Source organism: Strix uralensis, chromosome 18 (genome assembly GCF_047716275.1).
Source record: "Strix uralensis isolate ZFMK-TIS-50842 chromosome 18, bStrUra1, whole genome shotgun sequence".
Lineage (NCBI taxonomy): Eukaryota > Metazoa > Chordata > Aves > Strigiformes > Strigidae > Strix > Strix uralensis.
In genome coordinates this window covers 11,805,211-11,825,355 of record NC_133989.1, presented here as the reverse complement: position 1 = coordinate 11,825,355, position 20,145 = coordinate 11,805,211, and the positions used below count along the sequence as shown (strand labels likewise).

Here is a 20,145-nt window from a genome sequence, read left to right as displayed (position 1 = left end):
CCAGGCATCGGCGGGGGGCGGGGGGAGCGCGGGGCGGGCGGGCGCGACACACACCGGCATTAGCCAGGCTCCATCGCCGGGCGGGGAGAACGCGGGGGGGGGGGGGGGGGTGACGTCACCGGAGCCGGACCGGGGCGGCGCGCGCGCGCTTGCGCGCGGCTCAGGTTGGCGGCGGGTGCGCGCGGCGGCGGCGGGAACGCGCCGAGGGCGGGAGGGGCGCGAGGAGCGTGCGGGGACCCCGCTGCCACCCCGGAGCGAGGCCGGTGGCTCCCGCCTGGGCGGGGGCCGGAGGGGCCGTGTCCCTGCTGCCGGCGTGCTGGGCTCGCCCATGGGGCTGCGGGAGGGGCCGTGCAGGCTGCCGTGAGCACAGGCGGTGCCGTCAGGGCAAACCCGCCCGGCCGCGGGCAGCTCCCCGGGGGGCAGCTCCCCGCCTTGCGCCGGTGGAGCCTGGCCCGGGCGGTGGGGTGGCTGGGAGCGCCCTGTCCCTTCCCGCTCCCGGCCTTTGGCCCCCCGGGGCCTGAGTTCGTGCCACCCGGTGCAGGACGGAGGCTGCTGCGGCCGGGGGCTCTCGGGGGGGTCCAGCTGCAGCCCCAGCGGCTGTGGGCAACGCTGCGCTCCCCAGGCTGGAGAGGGGCTCTTGGGGTGGCCAAAAAGCTGCACCCCAAGGGCTTTGGCAGCATTCGATAATAGCATGCTGTGAGCAGGTTGGGGATCGAACAGAGCACCAACTATTTTTTTAAAAAAGTGTGGCTTGGAAACATTGTCTTGAAACAAGACACCAGCTTTGGACAAAAGATAAAAGATTTTCCAGCTGCCTAAATGTGCACGTCATCCCGCTTTTCCTGGATTCAGAGCTGATGGTAACTCTGCTCACAGTTACGTTGATGTAAATACGATGTCGCTTATCTAAAGTTGTTGGCTTTAAAGCCTGGGTCCTGGCTGAATTATTGGCAGTTGGGGCAAAAAAGTTAAGGGCTCTCAGTGCATTCAGAGACTTCATTTTTCAGGACTGTTTAGTGCTCAGGGTTCTCGGCTCTTCTGGTTTCAGAGCATGGCTGGATTTCTCTGCAAACCTTCTCTTGGAGCCACGCGACTGTGTGGGAATTGCAGCTTTCTGGTTTTTCTTTTTAAGTAATCTCGAACCCTTTGTGTTTATGGAAGAAATGTGAACTTTTAACAGGTCAGAAACTAGGAGCCAAATCAGCAGAGCATGTTTATAAGCCAGAATGGATGGTTTTCAACCAGCCCTGTGGTTGTAATTCAGCTTTTTCAATGCTTGTGATTGGCAACCGAGGATGGCATTTCCTCCTCTTCAGGCAAAATGGTTTTCCCACCCACTCCATCACATGCCAGGCCAGTCTGACCTGATGGTTCTGGGAATGGGAAAGAAAAAAAAAACAACCACCACCACTGTTTTGCTGTTGTATTCCGGGTTCCTGGGAACAGCTGGACCTCCAGGAATTGCCCCCATCCCCGAGGGAGCAGGACACCTGAGCCTTGCTCCCCATGGCTTTCACGGGATGGGACTTTCACCCCATCCAGCTGTGCTGACTTGCTGTTTCTGCCTCTCCTCTCATCCTCTTTTGCTGAATCACGCCTTTCACAAGCCTCTGGTGCTCTTTGTTGATCCTGAGAAGGAAATGGGAGCCCTTTCCCGGCCAGCTGAGAGGGGCAGGGAGCTCTGCCAGCCTTCCCTTTGCTCTTCCTGCTCTTAAAAGGCTGCTTCTCTCTGCTGGGAGAAGGGGCCCTGATAATGGGGAAGCCCTTTCACATGCCAGCCCCTGGCGGGGATTCCCTGGAGGGTGATGGTGGAGGGATGGCAGTTAGGGGTGGCAGCCCTGCCAGCACAGGGAGCTGCTCCAGGGACCTGCCTGGCACAGGGACCTTGGATGATTGACAGCTGCCAGCTCCACATCTGGGTTGCCCAGCCCAATAAACTCAACAGCTCTGGCCATCTCTCACCTGACAGTTGGTACTTGCAGCATCCTGCGCAGTGCACAGCATTCGGGAAAAGGCATCTTTGCAGCTGTGCCTCAGCCTGGCTGGCTGCTGCCTGGATTTTGCCAGCCTCTTAGGAAACCCCAGTGTAAGGGGGATGCTGGTGAAATTAAAGGTCTGAGCAGAGCCAGGGAGAAAGGAGCCAGGCTGTCAGGAAATCATGCCCTAGAGCAGCGAGGTCCCAGAGCATCCTTCCAGTGTGGGAAGGGGACAGGAGAACGCAGCTCCTTGGCTCAGGGGTGGGCAGGGGATTTGGGTGCTGCAGGAAGTGGCTTGGCAAGGTGGGCTTCCAGCCGTCAAACAGTACTGGTGTCCCCAGCTACGCGGTGAGCCCCGCGCCTGGAAGGATTGCTCCTGTCCTAGCCCCAGCTTTGCTTGTCTGCACGGCAAAGCCAGACCTTTTCCGTCAGCTCAGTTCCCCTCCTGTCCAGGAGAGTTTCTTGCTCCTCTGCATCATCTCTGGTGAGCTGAGCTGTGTCAGGTCTCAGCCAGCACAGAGGCAGGCAGGCCGGCCGGCTTCCCGAGTCTCTTGCAGCTGGATCATCTGTCCTCCTTCCAGACGTTTCACCCCAGGCCCACGAAGAAGGAGGCAGCAAAGGGGGGGATCCAAGGAGAAGTGTCCTGAGGGACTGCTGGTCTGCTCAAAGACGAGCTTAAGCAGCTGGGAAAATTGCAGAGAAATAATGTGATGACCAAGGGAGGAGGCAAAACCCCCATCAACCCCCACCTTGGAGGCAGCCGAAGAATTGGCTGTGGCCTGGCTCATCTGCAGCAGCTGTTGAAATACAAAGGGGGAAAAACAAGCCCGTCTTTGACAGGGCTTGTCCCCTTTCCCACCCTGCAACTGAAGACACAATTTGTTGTTCTGGGACAGAGTAAAATTTAGGAGTCTCCCAGGCAGCGAGTGCCTGGGGTGCTCCCAACTGCCAAGTGGATGGATGGAGTTTTTCTGGCGAGGCGCTGGAAACGGCAGGATCGTGGTTTCCAGCACTGCTGGCTGGCAGAGGCATGGCACAGGCTGCAAGGCAGCGGCGAGGGGCCAGAGTGCAGCCGACCGTGCCGCTGCCCCGTGCAGGGTGAAGGCTGTGATCCGAGATGGGTGGGGAGCGACAGGGATGCAGGATGAAAGCCACCAAGATGGATGCGGGTGTGAGCTTTGTGGAATGCGAGGAGCTGAAAATATTGCATCTCAGTTGACTAATAAAAAAGTCATCTTGTTTTGCAAAGGCTCATTGCAAACATCTGCGGGTTGTGGAGTTCCCAAAAGGGGGAAGAAACCTCTCCCTGTTGGAGCAGCTCCTGGGGGGAGGATGCACAGAGAAATTGGGGTGTTCAGCATTGCAAGCCCTAGGAGTGATGGATCTTCAGGGCTCACCTTCCAAAAAAAAAAAAAAAAAAGGATGGGGAAGCAAGAGGGGGTATGAAAAGCAGCTGTCAGGAACCAGGAATAATTGTATGGCTTTGCAAAAGATTACCATGGCAATTAAAAGTGTTTTAAGCTTTTTGGAGGAGAAAGGAGGAAAGAAGAGGGAAGTAAAACAGCCCGGGGCTGGATTGCAGGGTACCACAGAGGGAGGTACCGATATCACCAAGTGCAGCCATGGCACAGCCAGGGACCTGCTGCAGGGATGCTGGGGGATGAGCAAAGCCGGGTGTGTTGGGAGTCAGGTGTAAGGGCCACCAGGGAAAACCAGCTGAGCAAGGAGCCTTGGAGAGAAGTGATGAGGGAAGCTACATCTGCAGGGTGCTCAAGCGCCAAGTGCTCACCCCTATGTCCCAGGGATGGGGGATCAGAGCCACGGCAAGGCTGAGCTGCCCACGTCCTCATGCTGGCTTTGCCTACCTTCTCCGTGCTCACATGAGGATGCATTCAGCTGGTTGAGGGAGAAACAGTGTCCTCTGCTAAAATGTCCTCTGCAGCAATTTTGACCAGATACCAGGCATCTGCAGCCCAGATTTATCCTTGCTCTTGTGTTCCAGCCCCAGGGTTTGCAGGGTGTAAACCACTGCCCTGGGTGAGACCCATTCCACTGGCATCACTGAGCACTAGTCTAAGATGTCGTGACAAGGACAAAGCACTTGAGGTGTCACATCCCGAGATGTCTAGACTGAGGTTGCAGTGGGCTCCTTCCCCGCTGGGCGTGAGTGCCTGGTGACCCGGCTGTGGGCTGCGGGGTTTGGTGGCAGCTGCCCGCCCCAGGCTCCCTGTGAGCCCCGCTGGGTCAGCAGCCGGTGCTGCCCGGTGCCAGCCGCCTTCCTCAGGGACCGCAGCCGTGCCTGGCCACCCACAATAGCTGCTTTCAGTCCAATTTCACCGAGGGGTAGAGCTCTCAGAAATACTAAACTGCTGGAAAACAGGCTTCCTTCCTTAGTTGGTTTGTCACAGCCCTTAGGAAAGGTCCCATATTGGGTCTGGGACCTCGTGTCTAGGCTGTGCTCGGCCCTGCACAGGCACAGGGAGGATCTCCGTGCCTCCTGCTGCCATCAACCTTACCAGTACAGCACAGCTGAGCAAGCCGAGACACAGGGAGGTAACAGGGCTTGCCTGAGAATGAGCTGTGGCATTTCTGCAGATCAGCCCATCAGCTGTGACTAACCTGAATAGTTTGGACCCTTCTCAGGGACTAAAGAGGGCCTAAGCAGCCACCCTCCAGCTTTGGCATGTCCCTGCTCTCATGGAGCAATGTCAGCTCCACAAGTGATGTGTGTGAAGCCTTGTTCCCCCCTACAAACACCACACACCAGCACCTTCCACATTCTTCCCAGTCCAAACCTGGCCAAGGTGCACCCAGTCTTACATCCAGGAGCATTAAGTGAGCAGCACAGCAATTATCACCCTACCCAGCCTCCATGGCCCTAGTCCATATGACCCTATAGCAATCCCTATAGCCGTATGGAGGAGGAAGAAATTAGCATCTGGCATAGGCTCCCTAGCAAGATACTTCCCACTCTGGACTGTCCTCAGCCCGGCCACGACTCCGTGAGGATGTTCTCCAGCCATTGCAAAGCAGCTTTTAAAGGGCAGATCTCTCCCAGAGCTGAGCACTCAGCCTCTGCAAGCTCCTTTTCCAGAGGGTTCAGGCTCCCCTGGGGTCCTGAGAGCTGGGGCTTTGAATAGTTTGTGCCCTGAAGGGTTAAGCGTGGGGAGATCTGATCTGGAAAATGAAAGAAGGACTGTTTTCGGAAATTCCTGCCTGGTGGGTCAGGCTGCAGTGGCCTGGTGGGATGGTGAAGAAGGAGGGAGAAAGGGTCTCCATCAGTGCAATGCAGCTGCTGGAGCAAACGAGCCGGTTGTAATGAGACCCAGCTGCTCCGTGCAGGTGTCAGCTGCCTCCTCAGATCCACCCCCAGATCCACCGGCCTCCCAGGAGCCCACATAGGCGCAGTGGGAGGCACGGCCTGGGGACTGGGTGCTGTTTGGGCGACGGGCCCTCCCCTTGCTCAGGTGAGAGGAAGGAAGCGGTAGGGAGAGGAGGAGCTGAGGGTGACCGAGTGTTACTGCTGGCAGAGAGCAGCTCCTGGGGTTTCTGGGCTGGTTGCCCCAAAGTTGAGGAGGTGCTGAGGTTCAGCTGCTGCCCAGGTAAAGGGGAAGGTCCTGGGCAGTGTGATGGATGGGGCGTGTGGATGTGCAGGGTGGGAAGGCTGTGCTGCTGGGGATGGCCCAGCTCGCTGCCACCTAGGAGCTGAGCAGGCTGCTGTTAGCAAAATATCTGGCTTATTTTGTGAGGCTTTTTAGCTGGAGAGGTGGGTATGAGCTGCGTTGCTTCCACGGGGGAAGATTGTCCCCTTTGCTGTCTGCTAGAGACACATGGTGAAGGGCTGTGATCCTCCTGTTTCTGGGGTTGAGGGGTGGGCATGCCCTATTCCTATGTAGGGCTTATTTGTTGAATATGGCTTGGTGTTCTTGGGGTGGCTTGAAAACCCTGTCTCCTGCCCTGTCAATTTATTAATTTCTCTTCAGAATGTAGTTTACTCTTCATCTCCCTAATGGACTTGTTCCACCCACGGTGGGGCTGAGAGCCGTGAGAAGTCTGACCCTCTTCTCTCTGTTCCCTCCCTGTCTCCAGCTGTCCTGGGTGAAACCCACAGGGAGTTAAACTCCCTGAGCTGAAAACTGTCCCAGAGCCATCATCCTCCCGCTGCCTCAAGCTTTGGGGCTGAGTGGGTCCCCAGCAGCGTGCAGGCAGATGCCTGTTTTGGCAATGGGGCATGCTGTCCCGTGGGAGGAGCGCTGGCTCTGCAGAGGGGATGTAACCCTGGCACGAGATGCTCAGCAGCCTGTTTCCCTGGGTGGCTGCAGCGCTGTGATAAGCCCTTCCACCTCGTGTTTACTGTGGAGGTGCCAGTCAGTGTGGGGCTGTTTCTGGGGACTCTTCCCAAACCCCATGGGCTGTGCAGGTTTATCTGCCCAGGATTTTCCCTGTGCGCTTTTCAGGTCTGTCTCAATTCCCCAGCGCTGCCCTGGGAGCACCAGGGCCAGCCCGGTTGTTTCTCCTTTCTGAAAATCCCATCCTCTGCAGTGAGGAGCTCTCTCCTGTTTGCTGCCAGGCCCTGCAGCGCAGCAGGGAAGGCAGCTGGAGGGCTGCCTGCAATGGCAGTGATGCCCAGGAAAGCTGGGCTCAGCAAGTTGGTGGGTGGCCCCGTGACCCTGGCCCCGCTCGCAGCAGAGCTGATGGAGGCACCGAAGCTTCGGGAGCCGGCTAGCGCTTCCCTGCCATCCCCCTCCCAGGGAGGATCTGGACTTTGGGCTTGTTCCTGGCTGTCAGGGAGAGGTGGGGGGACAGGACATGGAGTGGGGACAGTGTCTCCCCATGCAGACCGCCTTCCAGGAAGGATGTCTGGGAACGGGATGGGGCTGAGCAAAACGGATCGAAGAGGCTGGGTGCCTGCGGGGGCAGAGGGCTCATCGGGTGGCACCTGCTTGTCCTCGTCCCTTTGGGTAAGGAACCAACTCTGACCAGCCACCCCTTGGGTTGGGTGTGTGCTGGGGGCTGTCCTGAGAGCCCCTGGGGACACCGTGCCATCGGCTGATGGTGCTGCCGGCACAAGAGGTTTCCTTTAGTTCATCCATGGCCATTCTGAAGTGGTCATCCTGTGTCCTTGTCCTCTCCTTGGGGCAAGGTGGGGTGCAGAGCTCACAGCTGGGGAAGCTGGGCTCAGCCTCTGGTGTGATGTGCTGACACCAAGACCGTTGTCCTGCTGATGCTGCTGTGCTGCTGACACCGAGTGCTGAGCATATGGAGCAAGGGGCTCCTCTGGTCCAGGGACTGGGACCACCACACAGCAACCCAACAGAGATCTGCAAGAAAATACTCCAGGAATTTCAATGTGTTGACCAGGAGGCAGTGCCCATGGTGGGCTGCAGGAAGGGGGGCTGCCTGAGAACCGTTTGGAGCCCGCGTGCCACCCCGTGGGGCTGGAGGCACGGCTGTGCTGCGAACCCCAGCATGGACCACGCAAATCTCTGCCTTTGCAGCCGTGCCTCTCCTCCAGCACAGCGGAGGGGAGTTGTCCCCACCTGGGGAGCGAGCAGCTGGAGGACGTGAGCGGGCGAGAGGATGAGCAGGAAGCAGGCACGGCTTTCCTTCTTGCTAATGAAAACCAGGAGCTCTGCAACCTCATAGTGCAGCAGTGCCTTGTGAAAACGGCATTGCAGAGCTGTCCGGGTGTCCTCCGGGCAGCACAGCCCCTGTGCTGGGATTCCCTGGGAAGATGGATGACGGCAGCAGAGGCCAAGGCGTGGAGACCAGGGAGTTCTGGCTTTAACAACGGCCATGTCTGGCTGATTTGGCAATGCCTAGGTGGGATGCCTTCCTCTCCAAGTGGAAAATGTTAGGTTTGGATTCCGTTCAAAGTGAGCACATGGTGTATGCAGCAGCTCCTCGGCCTTTCCACTTTTTTTAAGGACAGTGCAGGGCAGGAGGTCTCCTGTCAACTAAATTCTTGTTTGAATGCGATGTTGACAGCTTGATTGCAAGGTGTTGTTGTGAGGTAGTATTTGCCCTCCCAAGGGGCAAAAGTGATGGTGCATCTCAATGGCAAAGGTCTTTCCTCCAAGCTGGATGCAGTAACTAGTGCTCTGGCTTCTGTCCTGTTTTCTGGTGCTCACAGAGGCCCTGGCTCATCTTCATCAAGGCCCTTCGTGTGTTTGCCTCAGTTTCCCTAGAAGTTTAGTTGTCCCCATGATGGGGCTGTGTTTGCAGCTGTGAAATAATTCTCCTAAACTCACATTGTGTTTAGCTGCTGGAGCTCTCTTCCCCCACCTGAGTTTATTCCTGTCTCTCACTTGCAGTCTCAAACAATGAACTACGTGGGGCAGCTTGCTGAGACAGTCTTTGTCACGGTGAAGGAGCTGTACCGGGGTCTGAACCCTGCCACCCTGACGGGCTGCATCGATGTGGTCGTGGTGAGGCAGCCCGATAACTCCTTCCAGTGCTCCCCATTTCATGTGCGCTTTGGTAAGCTGGGTGTGCTGCGCTCCAAGGAGAAGGTGGTAAGTGGTGCCTGCCCTGGGACTATGCTTCCTTTCTGGTGTCTCCAGACCTAGGAACTTCATAACCTACAGCTTATGGAAAAACTTTGTTTGAGGGACTGGGAGCCCTGCTGAAAGGGGTACTTGCCAAATTTTTGAGGGATGCCCCTGAATGAAACCCATACTCTTCCAAAGAAGACTGTGCTTCCTAGGAAAATTGGGAGGGGTCCCTTGCCTCAAAGGTGGGGTGGCTGTCAGCCCTCTGAGCAACCCCAACCTGTTCCATCCCTGGGGAAGTGCCTTGCTGTATGCTGATGAGTGAGTGAGTTCAGATGGACAGGCTTCTTCTGCCCCTTGCCAGGTGGACATTGAAATCAATGGGGAGCCTGTGGACCTGCACATGAAGCTGGGTGACAATGGAGAGGCCTTCTTTGTCCAGGAGTCAGAGGAGAATGAGGTTGGTGATGAAGAAGTACTGTTGGTCTTGGTCCTGTGACTGCTTGGAAGTGCAGACTTGAGGTGGAAGGATCAGGTTTGGACTGGTCTTCTTCCCCAGGGTGACTCCGTTATTCCCTCTGATGTTTTATGTGTCCAGAAAGGTTCCCACTTGAAGGATCTTGCAACCAGTGTGGAGGATCTGAGTATTGGAGCACCCTGAGGAAGCATTAGACCAAATATCTGCATCCCAGACTGGCCTCCATCAATGGGCATGGCTGCTGGCCAGCTAGGCAGATATCTCGGAGCTTGGCCTCTTGGGGGAATCTTGTGACAGGGATGAGAGTGAGCCAGATGCTGTGGCAGGCTGCCCGCTCTACTGGGAAGCAGGATGGGACTAGTTGTGGCTTCCAGAAATCTTGGCAGCTCTCTCCCAGGCTGACTTGTGGTTGCTGCTGGGTTTGAGAGCAGGGAGAGGGCTCTAGATCCGAATCCAGTCTGCAGCCTTTGTAATTCTGGTCTCATGGTGCCATCTCCTGCCTGCCTCTCCTTGACTGCGTTAAAGATGTCTCTAGCTTGTGGCTGGATAGCCCTGCTTCTTTTGTTATTCACATGTTGTATGAACAAAACCTTTCCTTTGGGCCTAGCCACAAAACCACCCCCACGTTGAGGGCCTGGTGGTGTACGTTGCATAGATGAGAGCCATGAGCTGCCAGGCTGGAAAGGAGGGTGCTGGAGCTGATGGGCACTTCCCATCCCTGTTGTAGGGCAGCATCCCCTCTTGCCTCTGCACATCCCCCATCCCCAGGGAGGAGAGCCTGCAGGATGTTGCTCAGCCCTCTCACGGGCAGGAGGCCTCCAGTGCTGAAGCAACCCCACGCAAGAGAAGGAGACGCAGGAGGAAGCCCAAGCGTAAGGAGGTGTCAGACTCCGAGTTAGAAGGCTGCGAGGAGACCAAAAGTGAGATGTCTGTGGAGGAGCCGTGCAAGCTTCCAGCCCCCAGGTGAGCTGTTTGGTCTGGGCAGGGTGATGCAGTGAGTCAAGGCTGTAGGTCTGCTTGGTGATGCCCAGCAGCACTGAAAAATGGAGATAGTGTTTTGAGTTGGGCCCCAGCCTCCTGTAGAGTAGAAAGCCAGTGGAAATGGTGAAGTTGAGTATCGGCAGCTTTCTAGGTGAGGAGGCTGGTTCTTGAGAGTGGCATAACTGACCTCTTTCCTCCTTTGCAGTGATTCAGTGTATTTCTCCTTCACTGATCTCCCTGAAGAAGAAACTGAGTTGTTGCAGTCCCCAGAGATGCACCCTTACTCTGATGGGGAGCTGGCCTCTGTGGACAGGTAACAGGCAGAGCCAAGGTGATCTGCTCAGCTTTGCTGAGAGCAGAGAATGTGCCTTGTGGCTGGGAAGGTGGTAAGGAAAAGGGATTTGGGGGTGTCAGGAGAGGAGGATTGTCCTGGCCTGATGTAGTGTTGCTGGAGGAAATCTCGGAGCCTGTGAGGGACATTTCTGGCTGTGGTCACAGATGCAAGAAGCCTGAGTGTGCAGGGCTCTCCTGCCTCAGCTGCTGAGCTGCCTCTGGATAGGTGGTGGCATAGCACTTTGCTTCCTTGGGCCTCAGCTTCCCATAGGACTTGCTCATTTGTAAGTGATAGTCTTATGGGCCAGAACTGACTCTATGGGAAACCAACCTTACAGGGTTCTTAGCCTTAAATGTTCTTGCAGTAATAGGAAAGCATAGGGATGTAGGGTAGATGAGGTCTGCATTCCTTTCTCTTCTTGTAGCCCCACCCTGGGCCATCCATCTTCTCCCAAAAGTGACTCTGAGCTGGAGATCAGACCGCAGGAGAGTTTTGCTCTAGGGGCTGAATCCCACATGCAGTGGAGCTGGGGAAGGCTCCCTCAGGTGAGTCCCTGCTCTTGTTCTCCTCTAGCAGCTGGTGGGAGAGGGATGTCTGAAAGGTCTGCAGAAAGTAGGGGCAGCTGTGGCCAGGCAGCCTCAGAGGAGTTGTTCTCTTCTGCCTGATGCTATGGGCAACTTCCCATCCTCAAACCTGTTGTTCTGCTTTCTTGAGGTGAATAAATTGGAACGAGTTGAACTAGCCAAGTCCACAAAGACCATTACTACTGCAGCAACCACTGTCTCTGTGACACCAGTCCCAGTGGATGAGGCAACTCATCTTGTTACCACCTCTAAAGGTCTGGGAGAAGGTCCAAGCCCAGCAGGACCTCAGAGTGTATCTTGTTCCTCCGCTGTGTCTGTTGTTGAGCCAACACCCACACCCCAGGGTGAGAACAGCCTACCGAGGCTGAAGGACGTCCCTAGTGCTCTGGGGGCAGAGAGCTTGTTGGAGGTCTCCTCAGCCTTGCAAGAGAAACAGGAGAGAGGCTGGAGTGTTGTACCAGAGGTTCAGCCAGATGTGGAGCCCTTTGAGGGAGCTGCTGCTCCAAGGCATGTGGGCTTGGAGGGCCCCAAGCCCCAGCTGGAAAGCCAGAGGAGACAAGGTGAGTGGGTGACTGGTGCTGCTGGAAGCAGCCTTTGAGCCTGCAGATGTGTCTGACTTGGACAGCTCCTTTGTTTCGAAGAGACGTTTCTCAGGTTTCCTCCTTTCAGTGACCACCCAGGTCCCCAGGAAGGCTTTCTAGCCTTATGTTTCCTGAAGTCCATCCTTGGATGTCCCTGCTTTTGCACGCTTAGAAGACTTCTCAGCAGTGTAGACCATACCTTAACTTGAAGTGCTTGGCAACACCTGGCCTGACTTGTGTCTTCATCCCAAGCATGACAAGTCAGGTGGAAAAAAATCACACAGAGCAAAGCATGCATATGTCTCCCCTGACAGTGTATTTATGGACTTTTATGTTGTTACCTGTCCTAACCAACCTTACTCCTCCCGTCAGCATAAATTCAGAACAAAATTGTCTCCCTGAAGAAGAGATGCTTAGGATTCCCCACTGTACAAAGAGGGAGATCACAAAGCATTGTCCTGCATGGTTCTAACTTCAAATGGCACCTTCAGATTGTCATAGCAGAACATAGGCAAGACTTTGGCCTGTCCTTTGTGTCCTCTTGGCAAGTGGTCTCATGCCAGCTCAGGTATCTTGAGGTACTTCTGTTGATTTAAGGCATCTTTTTAAGTAGGAAAATAGATGCCCTCTTTATATGATATGCAAATATGATAGAGGAAAATGCTGTTAGCTTTCTTGATAGATGCTGAGATGGTTGGAAAGGTGATTCAGCTAAGCTCTCTCCTTTCTGTCTGTACATTGAGGATCCATCAAAAGAAGTTCTCACTTGGGTCCCAGTGATGTTTACCTGGAAGACCTCTCCAACCTGGATGAGGAGCAGGTGGCTCTCTATTTCCCCAGGAGGTATGGGTTGCCCCAGCCGGCCAAGCTCAGACCTTCTTGAGCAATTCTCTTGCAGCAAAGAATGGAGGTATGTATAAAGCTATTGCCTGATGTTGCCATTGTTTCTTCTCTTGCTGGTAGTGACACAGAGCAGAGTTCAAAGCCTGTTGCAGACCCCAGCAACCCTCTGTGTGTCCAGCTGCCATCTGACTTGCCCGCTGACAGTCCCACAGACTCAGACTCTGATTTGATGCCCACAATTGCCCTGTCGCTGTGTGGAGGCCTGGGGGGCAGCAGGCAGATCTCTCGTGGTAGGTGGGAGGGGAGGGGGGGTGGATTCTGCTCTTCCAAAATCCATTATATATACCAGTGACATGACACAACCTCTATCCCACCAGAAAAGTTCATGGAGCACATGGTCTCCTACCAGCAGTTTGCTGAGAATCCAGGACTTATTGATGACCCAAACCTGGTGATACTGATCAACAAGAAGTGAGTGGCCTGCTCTTCCTGCTGCTTCATCCCAAGATGACCACTGTGGCCCCTTTGTCCCCACAGAAACACTCCTGTAGGAGTGTGACTCCATCCCAGACAATGATTATACCACAGTAGTTGTGGGAGGGGACCTTCTGGCCATGCTGCAGGATGGTGATGTTCCCATCCCTCTTGCTTCTTTCAGGTATTACAACTGGGCAGTGGCTGCTCCCATGATCCTGTCCCTGCAGGCTTTCCAGAGGAACATTCCTGAGGTCAGTGGTACAACACACTTACTGGCCATGCTTCTCAGCAGGGCTTGAAGAGGGCAGTGGGGCTGCAAGAGGCCAAGCTGCCCATCTGGGGCCTTGCAGGCTGCCTGGTGCAGAGCTGAACATCACTCCAGCCCAAAAACCCTGAGGTCTGTTCTTTTCCCAGAAAGGACCTTAGGGTGGCTTTTTGATACCTGGGTACCACTGATACCTGGAGAGTAGAGATTTCCTTGTCAAAAAATCTCCTGTTCTGATGGTTGTATCTGTGCAAGGCTGGCCAGAGCCAGCGACCCTGGCAGTCTGGAGGATTTGGTCTGCATGAGGCATTCAGATTCCCACCCCCCCACCCCCCCCCCGCCTCTAAGCTGAGTGAAGGGAACAAGTCATTGTACCCTTCACCGCAAAACCATCTCAGCTCACAATGTGGCAGGGGTCCCACATCTTATCCTGTGAATAATTTTGCAAAGGCAACTTGGACAAGGGTCTCCTTAGCCTGTTGGCAGCTGAGCCTCCCTGGGCTGAGGACTGACTTCATCCCGCATTCTACCATGTTCACAGAGCACCATCGACCAACTGGTGAAGGAGAAGATGCCCAAGAAAGGCAGAAGGTGGTGGTTCTCCTGGAGGAGGAGAGAATTCCCGGCAGAGGAGGTGTGTTTGCAGCAGTGGCTGTGACAACCGTGTCCCCAGGGGACAGGTGCCATTCTGGTGGCTGGCAGGGTGGGGGTAGAAGAGCAGCAGGGTTCTGGGGGTGGCCTGAGGATGAGGACAGCCAGAGGGACCTGTTGGCAAGGTGACTTCTGAAGGTTGCTGCTGTCCCCTTGGGTCTGTTAATGCCTGAGCAGCAGAACAGTGCTTGGTAACATGGACATTGTAATGGTGAGACCTCTTGCCACGTGCCCCTCATGCCACAGCCCAGGCACCACGTGTGCTTGCTGGTCTCCCTACCCTGCCACAGCACCGGCTTGTGGTTCCCCTTCCATGGGGCAGTGTCCTCATGAAGGCAGGGGGATGCGTTGCCACCTCTTTTCCGGTATTGCTGCTACAAGTGGCAGTAAAGCAAAGCAGCCTCTGCTCCTGCCCTTGTCACTGAGATGCTAATAACACCACTCTCTGCCTGCAGCAGCAAAGGCCAGGGAAAGCCAATGTGGGGATGCTGCAGCCTGACTCTGCTCAGCAGAGGTGAGTACCTCCCCCCCAGGTTGCCTTTAGGAATCTGTACATGCTCCTGATCTCTTCTCCTTCTAAATGACCAGTTATTCCCAAGTCTACCTAATGAATGAGGGCAGAAAGCTCTGTTGAGGCTCTGGCTGACCCAGCCAAGCTTCTCCATGGCTGCTTCCTGGTGGGTGGGTTGTCCTGGGTCCCCTTCAGATCTGCCCTGGTGCTCATGGGGAAATCTGTGGTCTGCAGAGTAAAGCCAACATGCTCTGCCCTTCTCTGTATAGGCAGGAGGAAGAGGGGTCATCCAGTGATGATGACGCCCTGCACCCCGGGGACACGTTGGCAATGGGTGCCCCTGCACAGAAATCCCTGCCAACCTACAAGAAATCCCTGCGGCTCTCCTCCGAACAAATTGTATGTACTTTACTCCTCCTCCTTCACTGCCTCCTTCTGTGTGTAGGGCTGAGACAACCCTGAAACAGGGATTTTTCTACTCCTGACCTCATGTTTTTACAGGGCATCCAAGTATTTTGCTCTGAGTGGCCACCCTGTGGTGGAGTCTCTGGTCTGGCCAGGTAGCAGTCTGGCCTCTGGCAAGCCTTGGACTGGTCTGAATTAGTGCTAGTGTAACACTTTTGTTCCCCTCTGCCACAGGGAAGGCTGAATCTGCAGGATGGCCCCAACGAGGTGGCGTTCAGTGTGACAACTCAGTACCAGGGCACGTGCCGCTGTGAGGCCACCATCTACCTGTGGAACTGGGACGACAAGGTGGTGATCTCGGACATTGACGGCACCATCACCAAGTAAAGGGCCTTACTCCCACCCCACATCCCTGCACCCCCACCTTAGGGGAAAGTGTCCTTTCAAGGCTCGTGTAAGCAGCCAGGAGGGACCACAAACCCCATCATGGCAGGGGTGGATACCCACCATGTTGGATCAGTCTCACCTGGTCTCCTTTCCTTCTAGGTCCGATGCACTTGGGCATATCTTGCCACATCTGGGAAAAGACTGGACTCATCATGGGATTGCTAAACTCTTCCACAAAATCCACCTGTAGGTACCGGATCAACTGAGGCCAAGGGGAAGTGGGAAGATGATGGAGAGACTGAGTGGAAGTCAGTCAGGGCTCCTTACTTGCTGGTGCTGGCCAAAACAGCCTGATTTTCTGCTGTTGGTGATGGTTGATGCTTGCTGTGCTGTCTGGATGACACTGGGGGGGTGAAAGCAGGGGGCTTCCCCTGGGCACTGGGAGAAGATGCTGGCATTGCCTTCCCTGGGAGGAGTGTGTGTCAGTGGAGGCTTTGCTGGGGAGATGTAGCTGAGCACCTAACGGGATGAGATCACACAGGGTCACACCTGAGAGGCCACAGGCACAGCCGAACGCCTTTGGGTTGCTGTGCAGCAGTGGCGCAGGGGACCACCCAGAATTTGGGTGCCGGGTGCCTCTCTGGGCACCCAACTACAGCTTCCCATACCCTCGGTGTGCGATGCTGTCCCTGCACCCGGCGGCAGCTGGCAGTGGGTCCCCCTGGAGCCCGGCCTTCAGCTCCGTCCCTGGCACCTGTGGCCACTAAGAGGCACTGTGGGCCCGCGGATGGCTTGTCCCAGCCCCAGGGGGCTCCCACTCCCCGGGGGGCTGCGGGTGCAGGGCTGGGGCTGCCCTCGCTGACACCTCGGCTGCCTCCTGCCACCTTCGATGCCCGAGCTGCCCATCCAGCCGTGCTGGCTGCCTGGGTGTCTGCAGAGGCTGTGTCCAGCTCCCTGCAAGCCGCAGGCAGCCAGCCCGGTGTCATAAAGGTGCTGGCCTGGGGGTCCCGTCTGGGTGCGCGGGTACCAAGCAGCGAAGGGTGCTTTGCAACTGGGATGGGCGTGCAGCTGCTGGGCAGGCCTGGAGGGTGAGAGAGTGTCCCCCTCCAGTGCTGCTTCCCAGCAGTGGGGCAGATGGGGATACATTTTAGCCTGAGTCTCAGGGTGAGAGAGTCATGCTGTTTGTGAAGCCACCTTGCTTGCTGAAGGGGTGAACAGGGTTTGGGCTTAAGCCAGGTATTCAGCCTCACCCTCCCTCTTCTTCCTCCTCCACCTCAGAGCAGGAGTGGGAGGATGCCTTGTCCAGGGCACAGCTCAGAGGGCTTCCCTGTGCTCTCTCTAGGAATGGCTACAGGTTCCTCTACTGCTCAGCCAGGGCAATCGGCATGGCACACATCACCAAAGGCTACCTCAAATGGGTCAACGAGCAAGGCTGTGCCCTCCCCAAGGGCCCCATCCTGCTTGCCCCCAGCAGTCTCTTCTCTGCCTTCCACAGGTACTGTGTCCTCTCCTCCTCCCCAGCCCTGCGCCTCCTTTGTCCCTGGGGACAGCACCCCCCTTCCCCAGCTCAACGCTGAGGGACGCCACAACCTGAAACTGCTTCTGGCCTCCTTGGTGCAGGATGGCTTTTGTGGGAGGCAGCAGAGGAACTGCCTGCCTGCCCTCCCTGGAGCTTCATGATGAAGCTCCAGATGCACAAGTGCCCTTCAAATCACTTCTCTGAGCCCCACACAGCCTGGCTGCCCACAGTCCTGGCCAGCTGATGCCACTCTGACCTCTGCTCTGTGCCTGTGTCTTGTGCTGCAGGGAGGTGATTGAGAAGAAGCCAGAGGTGTTCAAGATAGCCTGCTTGATGGACATCCAAAACCTGTTTGCCATGAAGCTGCCCTTCTATGCAGCCTTCGGGAACAGAGCCAGTGTGAGTGGGTGTCCTGGGGAGGAGGGAGGAAGGGCTCAGGCTGGAGTGGTGGTGGTGCCTTCCTGCAGCTCATGCCTTGCTGGTCTTCCTTGGGCAGGATGTCTATGCTTACAAGCAAGTGGGCCTGCCAGAGAGCCGCATATTCACGGTCAACCCCAAGGGAGAGCTGATCCAGGAGCTCACGAAGAACCACAAGTCAACGTAAGTGATGTGCTTGTTCCTCAGCACCTTTGGGTTAACCTAGCATTAACCAAGAAGCGTCTCATGGGGTAGAAAAGCAAACAAAACCCCAGTGACCCCAATGCAACTTCTTTCTTACCCACATAGGTATGAGCGGCTGTCAGAGCTGGTGGAGTTGATCTTCCCTCCTCTGGGACAGAGTGGGAGCATCGCTCTGGTGTGTCCAGAGTACAGCCACTTTGCCTACTGGAGACCTCCACTGCCTGCTGTTGACTTGGATGCCTTCTCCTGACCCCATTACTTGTGAAGACCTGACCCAGAGCTCTCCTGTGCATTCTCTGCCAGGACTGGATGCTCTAGATGCATCTCCTCCTCCCTGTTTGCTGCTCGGGCATTTTGCACTTCTAATACGGGTCATGTTCTGCACTAGAAACACCCCTTCTCCGAGGGCCAAAGTGGGTCTACAAAAACTCAGTTTACTAAACTAAAATTCCTGTAAGCTGGGTCTCTTCTTAATGTTCTTAACACCTTGAAAGCCTGGCTCTTTTTTAAAGGTGGCAGTGGGTCACTGTATCTATGATGAGCCTCTGGCATAGCTATTGCTACCTCCAGTATGACCAGTGTTCCCAGACAGTCCAGCTACCTGCAGTTTGGTAGCTGATGGAGTGAAGCTGTCCTATGGCTTAACAACTTGTTAAAGTGGATGGAAGCTGTTGGGGTTTTGAGTGTTCTTCAGTAATAGGAATAATTAATAAATAGTGCCTTAATAATTGATACAAGGCTGCCTCTTGTCTGCTGTAGCCCTGCACATGGAAGTGGAGCCAGGTTCCATATCCATTTACAAACATGGTTGGGTTTATCCTGCTGAAGTGCCCTGCCAAGGGGCTCTGGTTTTGGTGGAGATGGAGGCAGGACCTACAGCTTCCTCAGCCTGTGGAGCAGTTGCACTAAAAAAGGACTTTTTTTTTAATTCTGATTTTTTTTTTTTTTTTTTTCCCCCACTAACTTCAGGTAATGTTGCAAAATTGATTCAACACAGGAAGCAAAGCCTGGTTTTATGTGTGTGTGTATGGGGGTGAATCACTCCTGTACCAGTAGCCTGCCACAATCCTGTGTCAGGGCAGGAGCTTATTCCTGTGCCCCTGTGCTGGAGCATTCAAGTAAAGCTCAGCTCTCCTAACACTGCTGTGTGCTCAGCCAGCCTTGTGCCCTGTGCTGGGAGCTCTCAGCTGTAACTACACAAAATAAAACAGGCAGGAGCACTGCATGCTCCTTCCTCCAGTCTGGCATCTGCCGCCTTCTGCCCTGACTGCTGTGTGCAAGTGTAAATCATCTCTTCCTCGTCTGCCTGCCTCCATGCTTTAACTCTAGCTCTGCTTGTCTGAAAGTCACACACGTCATTCTGATCCTGGAAACCTCAGCAAGAAATACTTTATTTTTTTTTCCTTTCCAGTACAAACACTGCTTCAGCTTTTAAAATCTGAACAAATGTACAAGGTTTTAAAAACAATAAAACACAGCCTTTTAACAGGATCAGTTATCAACTGCCTTGGAAAGCTGCCTGTGCAAGGACGACCACACGGGCACCATCTCCTTCCCTCTCTGCAAGCAAAAAAAAAAAAAAAAAAAAAAAAATTAAAATGCCCTCTTTTGTACAAAGTTCCTTTCACTTTTTAAACATGAATAGCTGAGAACTGAAATACAACATCTCTGTAGCTTCAAGTGACGAGTCAGGAATAGTCCAAACATAGCACCATTTTCTGGAAGGTCAGACTTCTTCCTTGTCCTAGGTTTGTTATGGCCAGTCCCAGCTCCCTCTGTGCTGCAAGAAGCTGTTGCTGTTCAGCTGCTCTCTAACACAGCCCTGGCCTGGAAAGGGGTGAGCCTGGCCCTTGGCTTAATTTTCTCTTTGGTTGCTGCAGCCCTTTTTCTCCCTGATGTGGGAGGATGGGGAGTGGGCTGGGGCGAGGGCTCCCCTGGCTCCTCACAAAGTGCCAAGGACTAGCTTGAGACTCTTTCCAGGGGCTGGGAGAAAAAAAGTAGGTTTTGCTGTCTAAGAGCAGGTTTTGCAGGATGGCCAAAGGCAGCTGGAGGTTGCTCCTCTGCTGGAGAAGTGTCTCGGCAGCAGCAGCAGGGGCTAAGCAAGGTGGGGAGGCCAGGTCCCCTCTCCCTGCGTGTACAGCTAATGGCCCGTGCTCCTCTGTCAGGGAAAAGAGCTTCTACTGCATCAGGGTAACACGATACAGTCAACTGGACTTGGTGATCCCTGTGGTCCTCCCCAGCATGGAAGCATCTGTTCCAGGGAGCTTGTCCAGTTTTTGTGGAAGGGAATGGAGGAGAAAAGGTACACAGATGCATCTCTGCTGGGAGTTGCTGCTGCTTTGTGCTGGTCAGAGCACAGAGCTGCTCCTTTGTGGGGTGGAGGGGAGCAGGGAGGGGAATTGTGGTGCAGAAGAGCAGGGGTGCCCTGGTGAGGGTGATGGGCACTGGGTGGGAGCTGAAGGCTAGCCGGTGTGGAAGGGTGCATGAGCTGCAACGCTGAGCTGATAGAAAAATATGTTCCTCTGCTATAAAGTGCCAGAGCTGGTCAGACGGAGGCTCTTTAATGTGCTCTTCATCCTTTCTGGTAATGAAGTCCCTGTTGGCTGAGCAGTGGAGGACACCCCTGCTGGGCTCCCTGGGGAGAGGCAGGTTTTTTGTGCAACAGCCACACGGTCCAGGCACCTGCTCCGTAGGGCAAGGCTGGAGATGCTGAGGAACATGTACAACCTTTTCCAGCCTGCCTATTTGTGAGAAACTAGAGTCAAGTTCGGTAAATTGTTTTTTCATTCCCAGGCTGAGCTGAGGAGAGGTCTCAAGAGGTCTTCTCAAAGGTGCCCTTCTTCCCCCTTCCTGGTGCTCCATGTTGGTGCGGGTCCCCAGGACTGTTGGCATCTCAGCGGGCTCAGAGGAACGTGAGGAGGACGCAGACTCCTGCTCCCATGCTGACGGACAGGGAAAGTCTCATGCTCATACCCTGGAGCAGCTGCAGCTTTCCTGCCCCGGAATGAGATGAGGGAAACCACGTTCACAGTTTAAGCAAT

The 20,145-nt window shown here is 55.1% G+C and overlaps 1 protein-coding gene across 3 annotated transcripts; it reads left to right on the top strand.

The window, feature by feature from the left end:
• The first annotated feature begins 124 nt into the window (after positions 1–124).
• Positions 125–18,371, top strand: LPIN3 (lipin 3). 3 transcript variants are annotated; one of them, XM_074888408.1, is made up of 20 exons: positions 125–164; positions 8,291–8,491; positions 8,832–8,927; positions 9,673–9,908; positions 10,132–10,239; positions 10,685–10,805; positions 10,975–11,404; positions 12,169–12,268; positions 12,389–12,558; positions 12,646–12,739; positions 12,927–12,996; positions 13,552–13,644; positions 14,120–14,175; positions 14,442–14,571; positions 14,812–14,960; positions 15,124–15,210; positions 16,307–16,459; positions 16,771–16,882; positions 16,980–17,083; positions 17,210–18,371. In XM_074888408.1, exons 2-20 carry the CDS (start codon positions 8,300–8,302, stop codon positions 17,352–17,354), a joined length of 2,646 nt encoding a protein of 881 aa, XP_074744509.1. In that variant the 5' UTR covers positions 125–164; positions 8,291–8,299; the 3' UTR covers positions 17,355–18,371. The 3 variants fall into 3 exon arrangements, with proteins under 3 accessions (XP_074744509.1, XP_074744507.1, XP_074744508.1); XM_074888406.1 differs by having other exon boundaries at positions 14,117–14,175; XM_074888407.1 differs by lacking the exon at positions 125–164 and adding an exon at positions 5,514–5,578 and having other exon boundaries at positions 14,117–14,175.
• Positions 18,372–20,145: the final 1,774 nt, after the last annotated feature.